Source organism: Balaenoptera physalus, assembly GCF_965194825.1.
Source record: "Balaenoptera physalus genome assembly, chromosome: 10".
Taxonomy (NCBI): domain Eukaryota; kingdom Metazoa; phylum Chordata; class Mammalia; order Artiodactyla; family Balaenopteridae; genus Balaenoptera; species Balaenoptera physalus.
The window spans coordinates 60,598,899-60,617,090 of record NC_138889.1 but is presented as its reverse complement, the minus strand read 5'-3'; the positions used below and the strand labels follow the sequence as shown (position 1 = coordinate 60,617,090).

The following is an 18,192-nucleotide window of genomic DNA, read 5'->3' as shown; positions in this document are numbered from 1 at the left end:
AGAATAGCTAACACCCATCCTTCTCAAACTCTTCCAAAAAATTGTGGAGGATGGAACACTCCCAAACTCATTCTATGAGGCCACCATCACCCTGATACCAAAACCAGACAAAGAGACTACAAAAAAAGAAAACTACAGACCAATATCACTGATGAATATAGATGCAAAAATCCTCAACAAAATACTAGCAAACAGAATCCAACAACACATTAAAAGGATCATACACCATGATCAAGTGGGATTTATCCCAGGGATGCAAGGATTCTTCAATATATGTAAATCAATCAATGTGATACACCATATTAACAAATTGAAGAAGAAAAACCATATGATCATCTCAATAGATGCAGAAAAAGCTTTTGACAAAATTCAACACCCATTTATGATAAAAACTCTCCAGAAAGTGGGCATAGAGGGAACCTACCTCAACATAATAAATACCATATATGACAAACCCACAGCAAACATCATTCTCAGTGGTGAAAAACTGAAAGCATTTGCTCTAAGATCAGGAACAAGACAAGGATGTCCACTCTCACCACTATTATTCAACATAGTTTGGGAAGTCCTAACCATGGCAATCAGAGAAGATAAAGAAATAAAAGGAATCCAAATTGGAAAAGAAGAAGTAAAACTGTCACTGTTTGCAGATGACATGATACTATACATAGAGAATCCTAAAGATGCCACCAGAAAACTACTAGAGCTAATCAATGAATTTGGTAAAGTAGCAGGATACAAAATTAATGCGCAGAAATCTCTTGCATTCCTATACACGAATGATGAAAAATCTGAAAGAGAAATTAAGGAAACACTCCCATTTACCACTGCAACAAAAAGAATAAAATACCTAGGAATAAACCTACCTAGGGAGACAAAAGATCTGTATGCAGAAAACTATAAGACACTGATGAAAGAAATTAAAGATGATACCAACAGGTGGAGAGATATCCCATGTTCTTGGGTTGGAAGAATCAGTATTGTGAAAATGACTGTACTACCCAAAGCAATCTACAGATTCAGTGCAATTCCTATCAAATTACCAGTGGTATTTTTTACGGAACTAGAACAAAAAATCTTAAAATTTGTATGGAAACACAAAAGACCCCGAATAGCCAAAGTAGTCTTGAGGGAAAAAAACGGAGCTGGAGGAATCAGGCTCCCTGACTTCAGAGTATATTTCAAAACTACAGTAATCAAGACAATATGGTACTGGCACAAAAACAGAAATATAGATCAATGGAACAAGATAGAAAGCCCAGAGATAAACCCACGCACCTATGTTCAACTAATCTATGACAAAGGAGGCAAGGATATACAATGCAGGAAAGGCAGTCTCTTCAATAAGTGGTGCTGGGAAAACTGGACAGCTACATGTAAAAGAATGAAATTAGAACATTCCCTAACACCACACACAAAAATAAACTCAAAATGGATTCGAGACCTAAATGTAAGACAGGACACTATAAAACTCTTAGAAGAAAACATAGGAAGAACACTCTTTGACATATACATCACAGCAAGATCTTTTTTGATCCACCTCCTAGAGTAATGGAAATGAAACCAAAAATAAACAAATGGGCCCTAATGAAACTTCAACGCTTTTGCACAGCAAAGGAAACTGTAAACAAGACGAAAAGACAACCCTCAGAATGGGAGAAAATATTTGCAAACGAATCAACGGACAAAGGATTAATCTCCAAAATATATAAACAGCTCAGGCAGCTCAATATTAAAGAAACAAGCAACCCAATCCAAAAATGGGCAGAAGACCTAAGTAGACATTTCTCCAAAGAAGACATACAGATGGCCAAGAAGCACATAAAAAGCTGCTCAACATCACTAATTATTAGAGAAATGCAAATCAAAACTACAATGAGGTATCACCTCACACCAGTTTGAATGGGCATCATCAGAAAATGTACAAACAACAAATGCTGGAGAGGGTGTGAAGAAAAGGGAACCGTCTTGCATTGTTGGTGGGAATGTAAATTGATACAGCCACTATGGAGAACAGTACGGAGGTTCCTTAAAAAACGAAAAATTGAATTACCATATGATCCAGCAATCCCACTACTGGGCATATACCCAGAGAAAACTATAATTCAAAAAGACACATGCACCCCAATGTTCATTGCAGCACTATTTACAATAGCCAGGTCATGGAAGTAACCTAAATGCCCATCGACAGACGAATGGATAAAGAAGATGTGGTACATATATACAATGGAATATTACTCAGCCATAAAAAGGAACGAAATTGGGTCATTTGTAGAGACATGGATGGATCTAGAGACTGTCATACAGAGTGAAGTAAGTTAGAAAGAGAAAAACAAATATCGTATATTGACGCATATATGTGGAACCTAGAAAAATGGTACAGATGAACCGGTTTGCAGGGCAGAAATTGAGACACAGATGTAGAGAACAAACGTATGGACACCAAGGGGGGAAAACGGTGGGGGGTTGTCTGTGTGATGAATTGGGCTGTTGGGATTGACATGTATTCACTGATGTGTATAAAATTGACGACTAATAAAAAAAAAGGGTCATAGAGTGGCTGGATGAATAAAAAAACAAGACTCAACTATATGCTGCCTACTAGTGACTCACTTCAACTTTACTGATACACATAGGCTCAAAGTGAAAGGGTGGGAAAAGACATTCCATACAAATGAAAACTGAAGTGGGAAAAGAGAGTGGGAGTAGCTCATTTTATATCAGAGAAAATGGACTTTAAGCCAAAAATGGTAACAACAGACAAAGAAGGGCATTATATAATGAAAAAGAGGTCAATTTATCAAGAAGATAAAACAGTTGTAAATATATATGCACCCAGAATTGGAGCACCTAAATATGTTAAGCAAATACTAACAGATCTGAAGGGAGAAATAGACAACAATACAATATTAGTAGAGGACTCCAGCAGCTTACTTAAATCAACAATGGATAGATCATCCAGACAGGAAATCAGTAAGGAAATGTTGGAACTGAACTATAGTTTAGACCAAATGGACCAAACAGACATATACAGAACATTCCATCCAACAGCAGCAGAATACACATTCTTCTCAAGTGCCTATGGAACATTCTCTAGGATAGATCTTACAAGTCACAAAACAAGTCAGCAAATTTAAGAAGATTGAAATCATACAAAGTATCTTTTCTGAGCAGAATGGTGTGAAACTAGAAATGAATAGCAGGAGGAAAACTGGAAAATTCACAAATATAGGGGCATTAATCAGCAATTAGTCAACCAGTTAGTCAAAGAAGAAATCAAAAGGGAAATAAAAAATATCTTGAAAGAAGCAAAAATGGAAACACAACATACCAAACTCATGGGATGCAGCAAAAGCAGTTCTGAGAGGGAAGCATAATATATAGTGATAAACACCTATGTTAAGAAAAAAGAAAGATCTCAAGTAAACAACCTAACTTTATACCTCAAGGAACTAGAAAAAGAAGAGCAAATTAAGGCCAAGGTTGCAGAAGGAAGGAAATAACAAAGTCCAGAGCAGAAATAAATGGAAACCAGAAAAAAAATAGAAAAGATCAATGAGACTGAGAGCTGATTTTTTTAAAAGATAAAATTACCAAACTTTTAGCTGGGCTAACTAAGGAAAAAGGCTCAAAAAAATAAAATCAGAAATGCAAGAGGAGACATCACAGGTGATACCACAGAAGTACAAAGAATCCCAAGAGACTACTGTGAACAATTATATGCCAACAAATTGGATAACCTAAAAGAAATGGATAAACTCCTAGAAACATACAACCAACCAAGATTGAATCGTGAAGAAATAGAAGATCTGAACAGAGTAATGAAATTGAGTATTGAGTAATGAAATTGAAATTAGTAATGAAATTGAATCGGTAATAAAATACCTTCCAACAAAGAAAAGCCCAAGACCAGATGGTTTCCCTGGTGAATTCTACCAAACATTTAAAGAAGATTTAATGCTGGTCCTTCTCTAACTCTTCCAAAAAATTGTAGGGGAGAGAACACTCCTAAACTCACTTTGTGAATCCAGCATCACCCTGATACCAAAGCCAAGTAAGGACAGCACAAGAAAAGAAAACTAGAGGTCAATATCCCTGATTAATATAGATGCAAATATTCCAAATAGAATATTAGCAAACTGAATTCAACAGCACATTGAAAGGCTCATACACCATGACCAAGTGGTATTATCCTTGGGTTGCAAGGATGGTTCAACATAGGTAAATCAGTAAATGTGATACACCACATTAATAGAATGAAAGATGATGGGACTTCCCTGGTGGCGCAGTGGTTAAGAATCTGCCTGCCAATGCAGGGGACACGGGTTTGAGCCCTGGTCCGGGAAGATCCCACATGCCGTGGAGCAACTAAGCCCATGCGCCACAACTACTGAGCCTGCGCTCTAGAGCCTGCGAGCCACAACTGCTGGGCCCGCATGCTGCAACTACTGAAGCCCGCGCTCCTAGAGCCCGCGCTCCGCAACAGGAGAAGCCACTGCAATGAGAAGCCCGCGCACCCCAACAAAGAGTAGCCCCCGCTCACCGCAACTAGAGAAAGCCCGTGCGCAGCAACGAAGACCCAACACAGCCAAAAATAAAAATTAGGAAAAAAAAGACATAAGGGGAAAGCTCTTTGACATTGGTCTCACAACAGTATTTTGGAGATGACACTAAGCAACAAAAGCAAAAATAAGTAAGTGGGACTACATAAGACTAAAAAGCTTCTGCACAGCAAAAGAAAATCAACAAAATGAAAAGGCAACCTATGGAATGGGAGGAAATATTTGCAAATTTTCTATTTGATAAGGGGTTAATATCCAAAATATATAAGGAACTCATACAATTCAAAAGCAAACATTCCAAGCAATCCAGTTAAAAATTGGCAGAGGAACTGAACGTTTTCCAAAGAAGACATACAGATGGCCAACAGTTACATGGAAAGTTGCTCAGCATCACTAATTATCAGTGAAATGTAAATCAAAACCACAATGAGATATCACCTCACACCTGTTAGAATGGCTGTCCTCAAGAATATGAGATGATGAGTGTTGGCAAAGATGTAGAGAAAGGGAAGGAACCGTTGTGCACTGTTAGTAGGAATGTAAACTGGTGCAGCCACTGTGGAAAACAGTATGGAGGGTCCTCAAAAAATTGAAAATAGAACTACCATATGATCCAGCAATCCCACTTCTGGGTATGTATCCAAAGAAATGAAATCAGGATCTCAAAGAGATATCTGCACTCCCACGTTCATTGCTGCATTATTCACAATAGCCAAGATATGGAAACAATCTTTAAGTGTCCATACGTGGATGAATTGATAAAGAAAATGTGAGATAGATATGGGTGTGTGTGTGTGTGTGTGTGTGTATGTGTGTGTGTGTTTATATATAATTCAGCCATGAGAAAGAAGAAAATCCTGCCATTTTCAACAACATGGATGGACCTTGAGGGCATTGTGCTAAGTGAAGTAAGTCAGAGAGAAAGACAGATATTGTATGTCACTTATAAATGGAATCTTAAAAAGCCAAACTCATAAAAACAGAGAGTATAATGGTGGTTGCCAGAGGGTGGGGGAAATGGGGAGATGTTGGTCACAGGGTACAAACTTCCAGTTGTAAGATGAGTAAGTTCTGGGCATCTAATGTACAACATGGTGATTATAGTCAACAATACTGTATTATGTATTTGAAAGTTGCTAAGAGAGTAGATCTTAAATGTTCTCACCACAAAAAATAAATGGTAATTATGTGAGGTGATGGAGGTGTTAACTATCCTTACCATGGAATCATTTCACAATATATGTGTATCAAATCTCAACACATTGTACACCTTAAACTTACACAATGTTATATGTCAAACATATCTCAGTAAAAATGGGAGAAAAGAAAAAGCATCCAGATTGCAAAGGAAGAAGTATTCTTCCTTTCACATCTCTATTCACAGATGATATGGTATTATTCATAGAAGATCCTAAGGAATTCATGAAAAAACTATTAGAGCTAATAAACAAATTTAGCAAAGTTGCAGGATACAAGATCACCACACAAAAATCAGTTGCATTTTTGTATATTAGCAGTGAACAATGTGAAACTGTAATTAGGGAGGTAATTTCATTTACAGTAGCATCAAAAAAACAAAAACCCATCAACCTAAATTAGGAATCAACCTAATGCCCATCGACAGACGAATGGATAAAGAAGATGTGGTACATATATACAGTGGAATATTACTCAGCCATAAAAAGGGACGAAATTGGGTCATTTGTAGAGACGTGGATGGATCTAGAGACTGTCATACAGAGTGAAGTAAGCCAGAAAGAGAAAAACAAATATTGTATATTAACACATATATGTGGAACCTAGAAAAATGGTACAGATGAACCAGTTTGCAGGGCAGAAATTGAGACACAGATGTAGAGAACAAACATATGGACACCAAGGGGGGAAAGCGGCGGTGGGGTGGGGGTGGTGGTGTGATGAATTGGGCAACTGGGATTGACATGTATACACTGATGTGTATAAAATAGATAACTAATAAGAATCTGCTGTATAAAAAATAAATTAATTAAAATACAAAAATTCAAAAAACAAAAACAAAAACCCAGAATAGTTATGAATAAATTTAACCAAGGAGGTGGAAGACATGTACACTAAAAACTACAAAACGTTGAAAGAAATTAAAGAAGACTTTAAGAAATGAAAAGATTTTCTGTGCTCATGGATTAGAAGACTTAATATTGTTAATATGGCAGTACTTCCCAATTTGTTTTTTACACATTCATTACAATACCTATTTAAATTCCAATCTCTTTTTTCACAGAAATGAATAAGCTGACCCTGAAATTCACACATGGAATTGTAAAGGATCCCAAATAGCTAAAACAATCCTGAAAAAGAACAAAGGTGGAGGACTCACACTTCCTGATTTCAAAACTTACCTCAAAGCTACAGAAATCAATAGTATGGTTCTGAAATAAGGGAAGATATATCAATCAGTGGAATAGAATTGAGAGTCCAGAAATAAACCCATACATCTGTGGTCAGTTGATTGTCAGTAATGGTGCCAAGACCATTCAGTGGAGGGAAGAAGAGTCTCTTCACATATGGTGCTGAGACTACTGGATATCCATATGCTAAAGAATGAAGTTGGACTCCAACTTCACACCATGTACAAAAATTAAGTCAAACTGGTTTAGATACCTAAATGTAAGAGATAAAACTATGAAACTTTTAAAAGAAAACACTGGAAGAGTTTAGTTGTATAATTACTGCTCTCTTATAGCCCTTTTGTGGTATGTTGTGGTGAACTTCAGTGACTGGATGCTTCTGTGGGTCAAAATTATCTTTTCATCAACCTGTCTCAAGTGCTTTGCACAGAGTTGGTGCTCAGTAAAGTCTGCTGATCAAATGAATGGAAGAGATAATGACGGTTTCAGCCATACTGAGGTTTACCAAAAAGATTTTAGATTGTCAGAAACTATTTAGGTGTCCTTGTAGTGTGCTTGAGTGCTGCAAGTGTGAGTTTCTTCCCTGGGCCTTTTCTCTCACCAAAACAGAGTTTAGAGGGTATGTTAAGAAGTTCTCCCCAGCAACAAGTAGTTGTCATTTGTACATCAGATAACTTGGGCATGTCACCAGTGTCTTTAAATTTGACTGTTATTGCTGACAAAATGGATGCATAGCCTGTTTTTTAAAAAGTATATATATTAAGCTAATTTTAAATTTTGGAATGTTTGGACCTTAAAGTATAGATCCAGCCTCAGTTTGAACACCTCTAATGACATGGAGCTTAGTACTTCCCAAGGCAGATATCATTGAACTGCTCTTACTACTGAAAGTCATAAAGTTCTTTCTTATGTTGATCAGGAAATCTTTTCCTTTAAGTTTGTACTTGTTTCTCCAGTGGAATCATGTGAAACAAGTCACATATTTGACATAGTAATGCTGTCTCTTTCAGCTCTATATCCATTCCTCTTGACCCAAAGTAAATGTTATTCATCCCAGCATTTTAACATACTGTACAGTTTACTTTTGGGTAACTTGCACCACTGACAGTTTGTGTGAGTTCTGGGAATGCAAATGAATTTCAGTATTATTCTAGGTAAAATACAAACCAAGCTGACTTGTAAGCAGCTGCCTTTATAGGGTAATGTTGAAGTTTCCTACTTGCTCCAAAATATACCTCCCACCAGATGGTACAACTCTCACATTATTTTTATTTTTTGGTTCAGTGTTGAATTTTCTTGGTACAATGCAAACATGTGATACAGGTTGGCCATCATTTTCTCCTATTAATACCATAGCATAGATTAGTTCATCAGATTGGAGCCATCTAGCAAGGTGATGTGGCTATGAGACATAGGATGAGAGGGGTTTGAATGGGAGGAATAACACAGAAATGCTGGAATAGGTAGGCTAGGCCTTCACTAGAGATGTAGGGAGAGGAGAGGAACTCTGGGAATGTACCTTATTACCTCCTTTATAAGTTTTCTCTGAACTAATCTGGCATAGTAAAATTTTAAATCTTTTGCTCAAAAGAGTAGATATGATTATTCCATTCCAGAGCTAAATAGAATCACTCAAGGAAATAATTTCTGTTTGGGATCATCTATGTGGCCATGTGTCCATCTTGCCTTCTGGCAAATTCTTATTTATCCTTCAAAATATATATGCCATAGGAAGGCTTTTGCAACCCTGCTCTCACTCCATCCCAGGTAATTAATAACTCTCTCTTTTATGCCATTCTTAGGCATAATTTTTTTGTTGTACCATTTCACTGTATTGTATTGAATTATTTGTCTGCTTCACTGGACTCTGATTCCTTGAAGACCTAGACTGTACCTCACTCTTTTCTGTATTTCCAGTGCCCAGATAGTGCTCATCAGTGACTGGCATATAGTAAGTGTATGTTAAATGCTTATAGAGCAGAGTTGTATCACAGGTAAAATATCTCTTGCAAACATTTGTAAAAGCATTAGTCTCACCAGCCATGTATTAGGCAAGAGTTGGAGAGTAGAAAACAAAGGTGAGTAATAAGATAGTCAAGAATCCCTACTTACAGTCTCTGGGGCAGGTGACAGTCATCTGTACATAATTCTTACACAGTAAGATTAATGTTATAATATAGGTAATTTGGTTTTTGGTTTGCATTGTAAAGTCATAATGTAATGCATGCATAAGACAAAAAAAGAAAAGTCATGTGTTCTTGAAACCTCTTAATTCCGAAGGATGTAGGCCTTTGGAAGCTCAAATGTAATGGATTAAGGGAGAGACTATATTTTTTACTCCTTGCATAGGAATCTAGTGCATTGCTATGCATTTTATAAGTTCTTAAATATTTGTTTCATGGCTGATTTAGATTGCTTGAGGAGAGGTTTGGGCCTAATCAAAGGAAAAAAATGTATTGTTTGTAAAGGTGATTTAATACTGTATCCACCCTATTAAGGAAGGTGAGGTGTCCCTACATTTCTCTAAGCGTGAGTGAAATAGCCATTGGTCTTGCGTTACTTAGGCAGGATCTGAGTTTGGAAACAAAGGCTTAAACCAGATGTCCTCTCTGGAGAATTCCCTCTCTCTTTGGACAGGATTTGTTCTTAGAATGTATTTTGTTAATAAATTAATTTATTTTCTATTGTAGCTGCGTGGCTTTGAAAGCACAGAAGAGATTGTCATTCTTTTTCCTTAGCAATCATGGGCTACTTTTGACTATTTGTCTTTTATTTATTCTCTTTTAGGAACCTAAATTCCAAGATGGAAAGGAGTCAGAGCTGCAGTGACACTGGTCAGGACAGAGTGAAGGGCAGACTGAGAGCAGCCCCAACCAGCAAAGCCAAGGTAGACCTCAGACACAGGCTTCTGGGACTTTCTAGTCCCGTCCTGCACACGGCCACAGGAGAAACTGTTCCAGATGAGAAGAGGCAGAATGGGTCCTAGGCATACTGATTATGTTGGAGAATTTTATAAAATAGATGTGAAGGAAGAGAGTTTGAATTAGTAGCCAGATGGGTGGAATGAGGGCCACTAGAAGAACCTTCTTAAAAGTTCTGGATGAGTTTTTTTTCCCCAGAATTTTCAATTTCATTAATTGTTTTAAGTATGTAGGAATTTCTGCAAATGGTGGGTGCATTCTAGGTTAGGGATTTTCCACATTTCTTAGGCTCATATGATCCTTTATCCCTTTTCTTACCCTTTTCCTCCCTATCCCTCTACCATCAAGAAGGAATTACGACGAAAAAAAAATATGTATATATATGTATGTATCTGTAATCTTTTAAATCTCTTTCAGGTCACAACCATGACCCCAGCCTCCAACCCTATCATTGGCGTCCTCTTGTCCACCCAAAACAACCGCTGCCTCTCGGCCCCTGACTTAACCATTGAAAAGCGTCTGCCCTTCAGCTCCCTCTCATCCTTGGCTTCCTTGCATAAGCCAGAGCGCTCCATCAGCCCTGAGAGCAACGACAGCATCTCCGAAGAACTAAACCATTTCAAGCCCATTGTCTGTTCACCGTGTACTCCTCCCAAGAGGCTCCCTGATGGCCGTGTACTGAGTCCCCTCATCATCAAATCAACACCCCGCAACCTAAACAGAAGCCTGCAGAAGCAGACTTCTTATGAGGCCAGTCCACGGATCCTCAAAAAGTGGGAACAGATCTTTCAGGAGCGGCAGATCAAAAAGACCCTTTCGAAAGCCACCCTCACCTCCCTGGCTCCAGAAACAGGGGAAGACTTACTCGTCACTGAAGTTACCCATTCTAGCAAGGAGAAGCCACTTCTGGCTTTAAATACAAGACTGTCCAGTGGGCAAGTACTCTCTGAGTATACAGGACCTACCCCCACTGACCTTGATTATTTCCCCTCTGTTAGCCAGACAAAAGCAGAACAGGGCGGTGACAGTAAAAGGAGCACTGAGATCCCATTAGAAACCTGCTGTTCTTCAGAACTCAGAGTGGGAGCCAGTGGGACTTCTTTGGAGAGAGAGCAGTTTGAAGGGTCAGGGTCATCCCCAGATGCCAAGTTAGATAAAACCTGTATAACAACAACTGTGAGAATCTCAGCAGTTAATTCAGTGCTACCTAAAAACAGTGTGTTGGGCGGGGTCCTCAAAACAAAGAAACAGCTGAAGACAGTGAATCATTTTGATCTGCCTAACGGTGTTCTGGCAGACAACCTAGGTGAGGAGCCACTTCCTTCCTTGCGTCGGGGCAGGAAAAGACGCTGTAAGACCAAGCACTTGGAACAAAATGGCTCCCTTAAGAAACTGCGACAAAGCAGTGGTGAGGTGGGTCTGGCCCCAGCAGACCCAGTACTGCGAGAGATGGAGCAGAAATTGCAGCAAGAGGAAGAGGACCGGCAGCTCGCTCTGCACTTGCAGCGCATGTTTGACAGTGAGAGGCGGACTGTGAGTCGGCGGAAAGGAAGCGTGGATCAGTACCTCTTGCGGTCCAGTAGCATGGCTGGGGCCAAGTAGCACCCGCTGAACAGTGTTGCCTATTTTTCAGAGGTCTTTGGGCTTGATCATTCACCCCGAAGAAATGAGTGTTCTCACCTTGGGTGTCTTTTAATGGCAAAACACTGTCTAGCATGATTCTGAGAGGTCTCGGGCCTTCGTAGTATATATATCCAAGGGAGCTGCATCTCTGCCTCCCTGTGACCCAGGCCAGAAGCGCTCCTCACCCCCTAAGTGACCCACCCCTTAGGGCGTCTGGGCCAAAGCTGGCAGCACCTGCTTGGAATGAGATTCAGGAGCACAATGGCCAGGGTTAGAAATGGTAGAGGAAAAGGGGATACCTTCTCAAACTGATAGACCTCCTGACTTCTTTCAACAGGTATTGTTTTATATCAGCCGTGCAGATAAAAATTAGTTCCATCTTTTTTCAAAGAAGTGGAACAGTGTAGTTCTTTGGCAGATCCAAAAAGATTATGTTTCCCCTTCTTACCCTTGCCACAAGTAAATATTCCTAATTAAATCAGTTTTTATGCTTCTACAAAAGTTAATTTACATTCCTTGTTTAAAAAATAACATTTGATTAATGCTATATAGTTGACAGACCACATTCGTAGTCATTGTTTAATTTGGTCTTTTCAGGAGACCTAACATGTAAGTGGTATTAGTCCCATTTTTAGATGATGAAACTGCAGTGCAGATGTTCAGGTTCTCTCAACTACTAAGGGCATAGCCCAGACTGACTGCTGGGTCTCCCAACAACAAATCCCATGGATTTTCCACACTTCAGAGGTTGCCATAATGGACAGCGATCCAAGGACGTACCAGGGGAGCCTAGAGAGAGCTGGCTGGGCTTTGAATGTTGGTTGTGCAAAATCCACATGCAGATAATTGAGACTGACTGGAAGTGTAAACATATACTGTGCAATTATCCCCATCCCTACAGTGTATAGCCTTCTGTTTTCCCGGGGTTCCACTCTGTTAGATAAACTACGATTGGACTTCATTGTTACTCTCCATATGGCCAAGAGTTATCTGCAGTGTTGATCTAAAATCCAAAAAATTTGCCCAGAAGTCAGGCAAGAACAATACTGAAACTCCCTACTGTGGAAACAAGGACTCTAGCTGGATGCAGCTGGTAAATTCAGTCCCATGGACCTTTGGGGTTTATTTTCCTTAGCAGCTGACACCATGTGTCTTTTGCATCTCTGGTGGTGCTTGGTGCTTCTGCCCATCTGGGCTCATTGAGAGTAGGGATTAAGATACAATTTTAGGGAATCTCAGGTGGCCTGGCATTCCCTGTGCATGTACGAGCTGTTACTATAAAGTCATGTGACTGGCATTTTAACAAACCTTTCAGATCTTATATATCCCAATGTACGTTGTTCCCCTCAGGTGGCCTCAGCAGGATGCTGCATAGTTTTTCCAATGATGTTGCCATTGGTGAAAACATCTCTGGAACTGTCCTCAAAGTCTAGAGACATCTAGACATCTAATGTTCGAACTGCAAAGGACGTTAATGGTCATCTATTCCAACTTCCTCCTCTTACTAAGGCAGAAGCTAAGATCCAGAACAACGACTCACTTATCAAGATCACAAAGGATTTACTATATCACCTACTTTTGCTTCTTCTCAGGAGATTTGCCTCCCTTCTTCTCAGCAAATCTTTAATCTTTGGGGTTATAGGAAAGAGAATTTTAGTTTGAAACTAGTCAGAAGCTATTTGAAGCTTCTGGAAGAGAAGGTAGGTTACCTAGAGGGTTTGGAGTCAGAAATGAGGTGCATCTGTAAAGCAGTCAGAGCCGTTTTCTTGGGCAGCTCATAAACAGTTCCCAAAGAGGCGTTCCAGAGATGTCTTAAGTATTTTGGTAATCACTGAGATATGTGGAACCTCCTCAGTGACTACTTTGGTGGGGAGTGTCACCTACCTGAATGTATGTATTCTGTGTTCTGTGTGTTTGTGCGTGCACATGTGCAGATGTTTGTTTAGAAAATATACATCAGTACTTTATATTCATACCACTTCAGTTTTAGGTCCTACCAGCAACATACGCCCTCCAAAGGCTGCTGGAGGGCATGTTGGTGCCCAAGATAGAAGAGCTGGCACTGGTTTGTAGAGGACAGGGAGGGTGACTTACTAAATGCCCTCAGAGAAGACATCAGTTAACTGCCATTTCATGGAGTTCCTTTTCGATCTTAGTAAATGTTATTGGAAGGCTAGTCTCATTGGTAGTAGCAAAGACACTTATTTTTCCACTTCTCACCTTTTTCTATATCTTCAGTCATTTGAAAAACACTTCAGTTGGAACTGATTTTTGGTTTTGGAAAAAAGATAAATATTTTTAATAGAAAAGATATATATTTTAAATATTTCCCCCAAATAATACTTTCATTTTAAGAAATTGCTTAGCAGTAGCAACAAGTTTTAGCATCAGGTGCAGAGTGAAAATTTCTTGTTAGGCAAATATTCCAAAAGCTGGATCCAGCTTACTGACCACCTACTGTGGAACCTCAAATGGTATTGACAGTTGTTGTTTCCAAACTTCCAGCTGAGCAGCAGTCCTTCAAATATAGACAAAGCAGTTTAGGTTAAGGAGGGAGGAGGCTTAATCTTTAATCTGCTTGGCTTTGGAGGAGGGTAAAACCACTAAGGTATTATCTGTATTTTAAGATGCTTCCCATACTTAACAACTAAAACCTGAACACTTCTTTCTGGAAAATTTCCCTCTCCTGTTGCTTGATTGTGAAGTTGGTCACAAATGGAGTTGTTGACGTGAATTCTTTGGAGAAAAAGACAAAGGAAAACAATGATGGGGAGGGTTTGTGAGCTAGAATGAAAGATACGGTATCTCAGAAAACAAACATTTCTCACAAATCACTGGAATCTGATTCACCATAGAAATTTCCCATGTTCTCCTAACTCTGTTCCTTGTGTATATGCTTTCTGTGTTTTTTCTTATTAAAGGGGAAGTTATGAGAGGTTGGAGGGTAGAGGTCATTCTGATGGGAAATCCAAGAAATGTAATGCCCTAAGAAGGGGGCTCTCAGCCCTTTTTTTATCAAGTGGGAAAGATACTTCGGGAACATGTTCATGATCCGTTGATTGTATCTGCTGAAAGAAGTCATCTGGGCCTGTTGGGTTAATGTCAAATCTGGGGATTATGTATCTAGCCCCTGGCCCCTTTCATGTAATTGCCTCTTTTTAGAAGGCTGCTTCTTCTTGGCTGAAGCTTCCCAGGAAAACCTTTTTTAAGTGGCTTCATTTATTTTTTTAAACTTAATCTTTAAATTTTTGCCTGGAGGAAGCACTGGTGATGAATGCTTTCTGTGTTTTTTGTTCATTTTCTCTTAAGGAAAAATGCCCTTAAGAGATTTAAGCTGCTTAATTAATTGCTATGTTATTACAAACAGACAAACTAAGATGGAAAGCTGCCATTGTGCTTGACTGGTGAAGCTGATGACCGAAGGCTGTGCCGTTTGTCCTTTTTGTTCCATTTGACAGATATTTCCTGAGCTTCGAACTTGTGCCAACCCTGTGCAAAGTCATGGCTATAAAGATGGAAAGGACAGCCCTGCTCTTGATGAGCTCAGTGTCTACTGGAATGTATTTGAATGCATGTGTGGCTGGAGAGCTCGTTAATGGTTTCATGAAAGACCATAGTGATGATCTTGGATGGCCCATTGAAGGTACTGTCCAGCACCCTTGAACATTTTAGATACCCCCATCAGTATTTGTGAATTTGATTGCAATACTGCTCTCCATTTCTTAAGTAATTTTACCAGTGGAGAATGATTTTTCTCCTCCAGTGATTATAGGACAATAGCATCTCTTTAGGAGCTGCTTTTAGCGTAAAGCCCCAAGAAATGAGGAAGGTTCTGGGTCACTGACATGGTCAGAGGAGGCTCACTCTCAACTTAGTAACCTACTAACCTCTTCCCCAACCAGACCTCTCACCAGAGCTGGCAGCAACTTGGGATTCCTTTCCTTTTTCCTGCATGGCTTTCCATTGAGATGGAAGGCGAGCAGGTGAGGAAGGGAAGAAAAATGAAGGCTGGATCATAATTATAAAATGTTAGGTAGCTGGAATGGGCATGGAAATTATCCAAGTCAAACTATACCCCCTGATGCCCTTCTTCTTTTTTTTTAAGAAATGAGGAACTTGAGGTTCAGTGCCCTGTGTCATATTTGTACTGTAGTTGTCTAGGGTCTGAATGAATAGTCCTCTAAGTTACACACACACAATCTGCTAATGAGGGGGACACCCAAATGATTGTTTTAAGTTTTTTCTTCCTGCTTTTTACAGTTAGAATTAAAATGTACCCAGATCCCCTGAATACACACCCAGGCAGGGAAAACCCCCATAGTGAGAGTAATGTGAATGTGAAATCTTGGGAAGTGATATATTTTGATTGGAATAGCCGTCATTTAAACTACCAAGGATTAGAACCCATCCAACCCTTCACTTTTCTTTGAAAATCAAGAACTCCTTAGGGACTTAATTTTTCTCAGCCAGCCTTTTCCTTATCAACCCAGATTGGTTCCTTTGACTTGGCTTTTAGAAGTGAGTATAGCTGTTTATAAATTCTTGTGACTCAATGAGAAAGCAGGTCTTTTTTTTTTTTTTTTTTTTTTTTGAGGGGTGGGGGTGGGATTCTAGGAAAAGAGGATGCTGAATAGACTTTCCTCTAAAGATGATCCAGAAATGCATCTTTACACGTTATCCACAGTGAATATATACAGAAGTCACCCGTTTAGAAATTGGTTAAATTGGATGAAGGAAAAGTACCAAGACTGAATGTGCACATTGTTCTATGTATTATCAGTATTTTTTTTCCTAAGAGAAATATTTACACATTTTGCTTTGTGAGAAAATGCTTCCTTAATGCCTTGTTTCAGTAATTGTGGGAGGCAACCTCAAACTGGGGGCAGGCTCTCTTTCTACGTTTTCTGGTGTCTTAAGTCAAGAACTAGTTGGACAAAGCCAGGGTAAGGCCAGGCTTGTTCGTTTTCCTTTCCTCTTGTTTAATAAGGGGTAGAAACAGGGAATGTACTCCTCAAAGATCAAGCCATGAGAGCTCAGGAGCAGCTTTCGGGACTGGCTCCAGACGGCGGCAGCAGATTCTCCCTTGTTGGCCCTGCCCCCTCTCCAAGCTGTGCCACCAGTAGGAGCAGGGCTTTCCCTCAGTGGGTTCAACCCTTAACCTCCAGCAGAACCTTCGAGTCCTAATGAGAATGGGTAACTATGTAAAGGAGAAATGATTATCTTAAATGCCAACTAATGGATTTTTTTGTCTGTGTGTGACTGATGTACTATTTACTCTTAGTTCTTCGTATAAACAGCTGTCCTTAGGGCCTTATCCCCTCCAACCTAGAAGTAGAAAATGGTTTGGATTTTGGTTTCATTCAACCTGCTGTCTGCATTAGATTGCAGAAGGGGCCCAGACCCTTGGCACTGCCATTGCTGGCTGCCTCCTCTCCAGCTCATTACAAGGAGCTTTTTGACAAAGACAGAGGACTCAGAACAGGTGTGCCCTGTCAGGGATGCTTCTGCTAAGGCATCAAATGGGATGATGTGCTGTTTAAACAACACCAAAGTGCATTCTTCAGTGTAGGCTTGCCAGGTTGAGGAGAGGCCCAAGTTGAGAATACAGTAAAGCAAACTCATGAATGTTCTGTTTCTAGTCAGTCGTATCTCTGGAGAGCAATCTCAGGCAAATCTGAGCTGAGCTTAAACTATGTGTGTTTGAGTTTTGGTGCTATCTTTGCTCTGGGAGATGCCCTGTGTTGGAATGTCTTGCTTCGGCATTCAGAATGATGGGAGAACCAATTTATTCAGATGGTATCCCATGTGGAATAACTGAGAAAGTTAAGAGCGTCTGGCCTAGATAGGTATAGCCTCTTCAGGATAGTCTCGTATCGGTAAAGGGCCAGCGTGGCAGAGAGAGCAGATATACTCTGGGCCCAAAAGCAGAGTTAGGACTACTGAGGGACTTAGGCAGATGCTTAGTCCAATGGCTAGAGCCATCCAATAGTTTTCCCAACAAAGGAAGGGACAGCCTTTGTAGGGAATGAGCGCCCTGTCACTAGATGTGCAAGCAGGAGCTGAATGATCTGTTGGGGAGATTGCAAGAGGCTTCATGCCTTGAGGCTGGGATAGGATGTTCCCAGGAGCCTTTCAGGCCTGAGAGCTTATGGTTTGATAGTGTTTCTGGCGGAAGGGAGCATTCCAAATCTCCCGAACTTAAACCTAGCGAGGTTTACAGTGTGAACGTTGGGGTGGGTTCTCCTTCCTAACATTAGTGGAAGGATGATTTTGGGCCTAGGAGATCCAACGCGGTAAGTCAGCAACATGCCCCAGCACATGAGTGCCGCTGAGGGTAGCACTGTGTTTATTACCTGAATCTGTCCAGGTGCCTGTGCGAATGAGTGAGACGTAACTGACTTTGTAACTTGATATGTGTATGGGACTGTATGTGATCGTGTATGTGACTGTCTGAACTTGAATATGTGTCTGGTATGACCACAGCTTGGTGTAAATATGTAACTGGCCACAGGTATGTGACTGTGGTTGGTTGAGTGTGATAATATGCGAACACTTGTGTCCTAATAGTCTCGCACTTGAAATACAGCAGATACTGCACCACAGACCTGTGGCTACAAGACTGTATTTCTATAATCGCCTTAATTGCACCTTAGGTTGTGGGAGTTTGTGCCTTGCTGTGGGTCCTTAAACCTTATGCCA

The 18,192-nt window shown here is 40.0% G+C and overlaps 1 protein-coding gene across 2 annotated transcripts in view; it reads left to right on the top strand.

The window, feature by feature from the left end:
- RNF169 (ring finger protein 169) overlaps positions 1-18,192 on the top strand; it is a 109,079-nt gene that overhangs the window by 74,466 nt on the left and 16,421 nt on the right. Inside the window, exons 5-6 of one of the 2 annotated variants that reach the window (XR_014250430.1) lie at positions 9,737-9,836; positions 10,288-15,136. Coding sequence is in view for 1 of the 2 variants with exons in the window: in XM_082411266.1 (XP_082267392.1) it covers positions 9,737-9,836; positions 10,288-11,472 (1,285 nt within the window). In the remaining variant the exon portion in view is untranslated. Of the gene's footprint in view, positions 1-9,736; positions 9,837-10,287; positions 18,096-18,192 lie in introns of those variants that run through there. The other variant, XM_082411266.1, reaches the window with a different exon arrangement.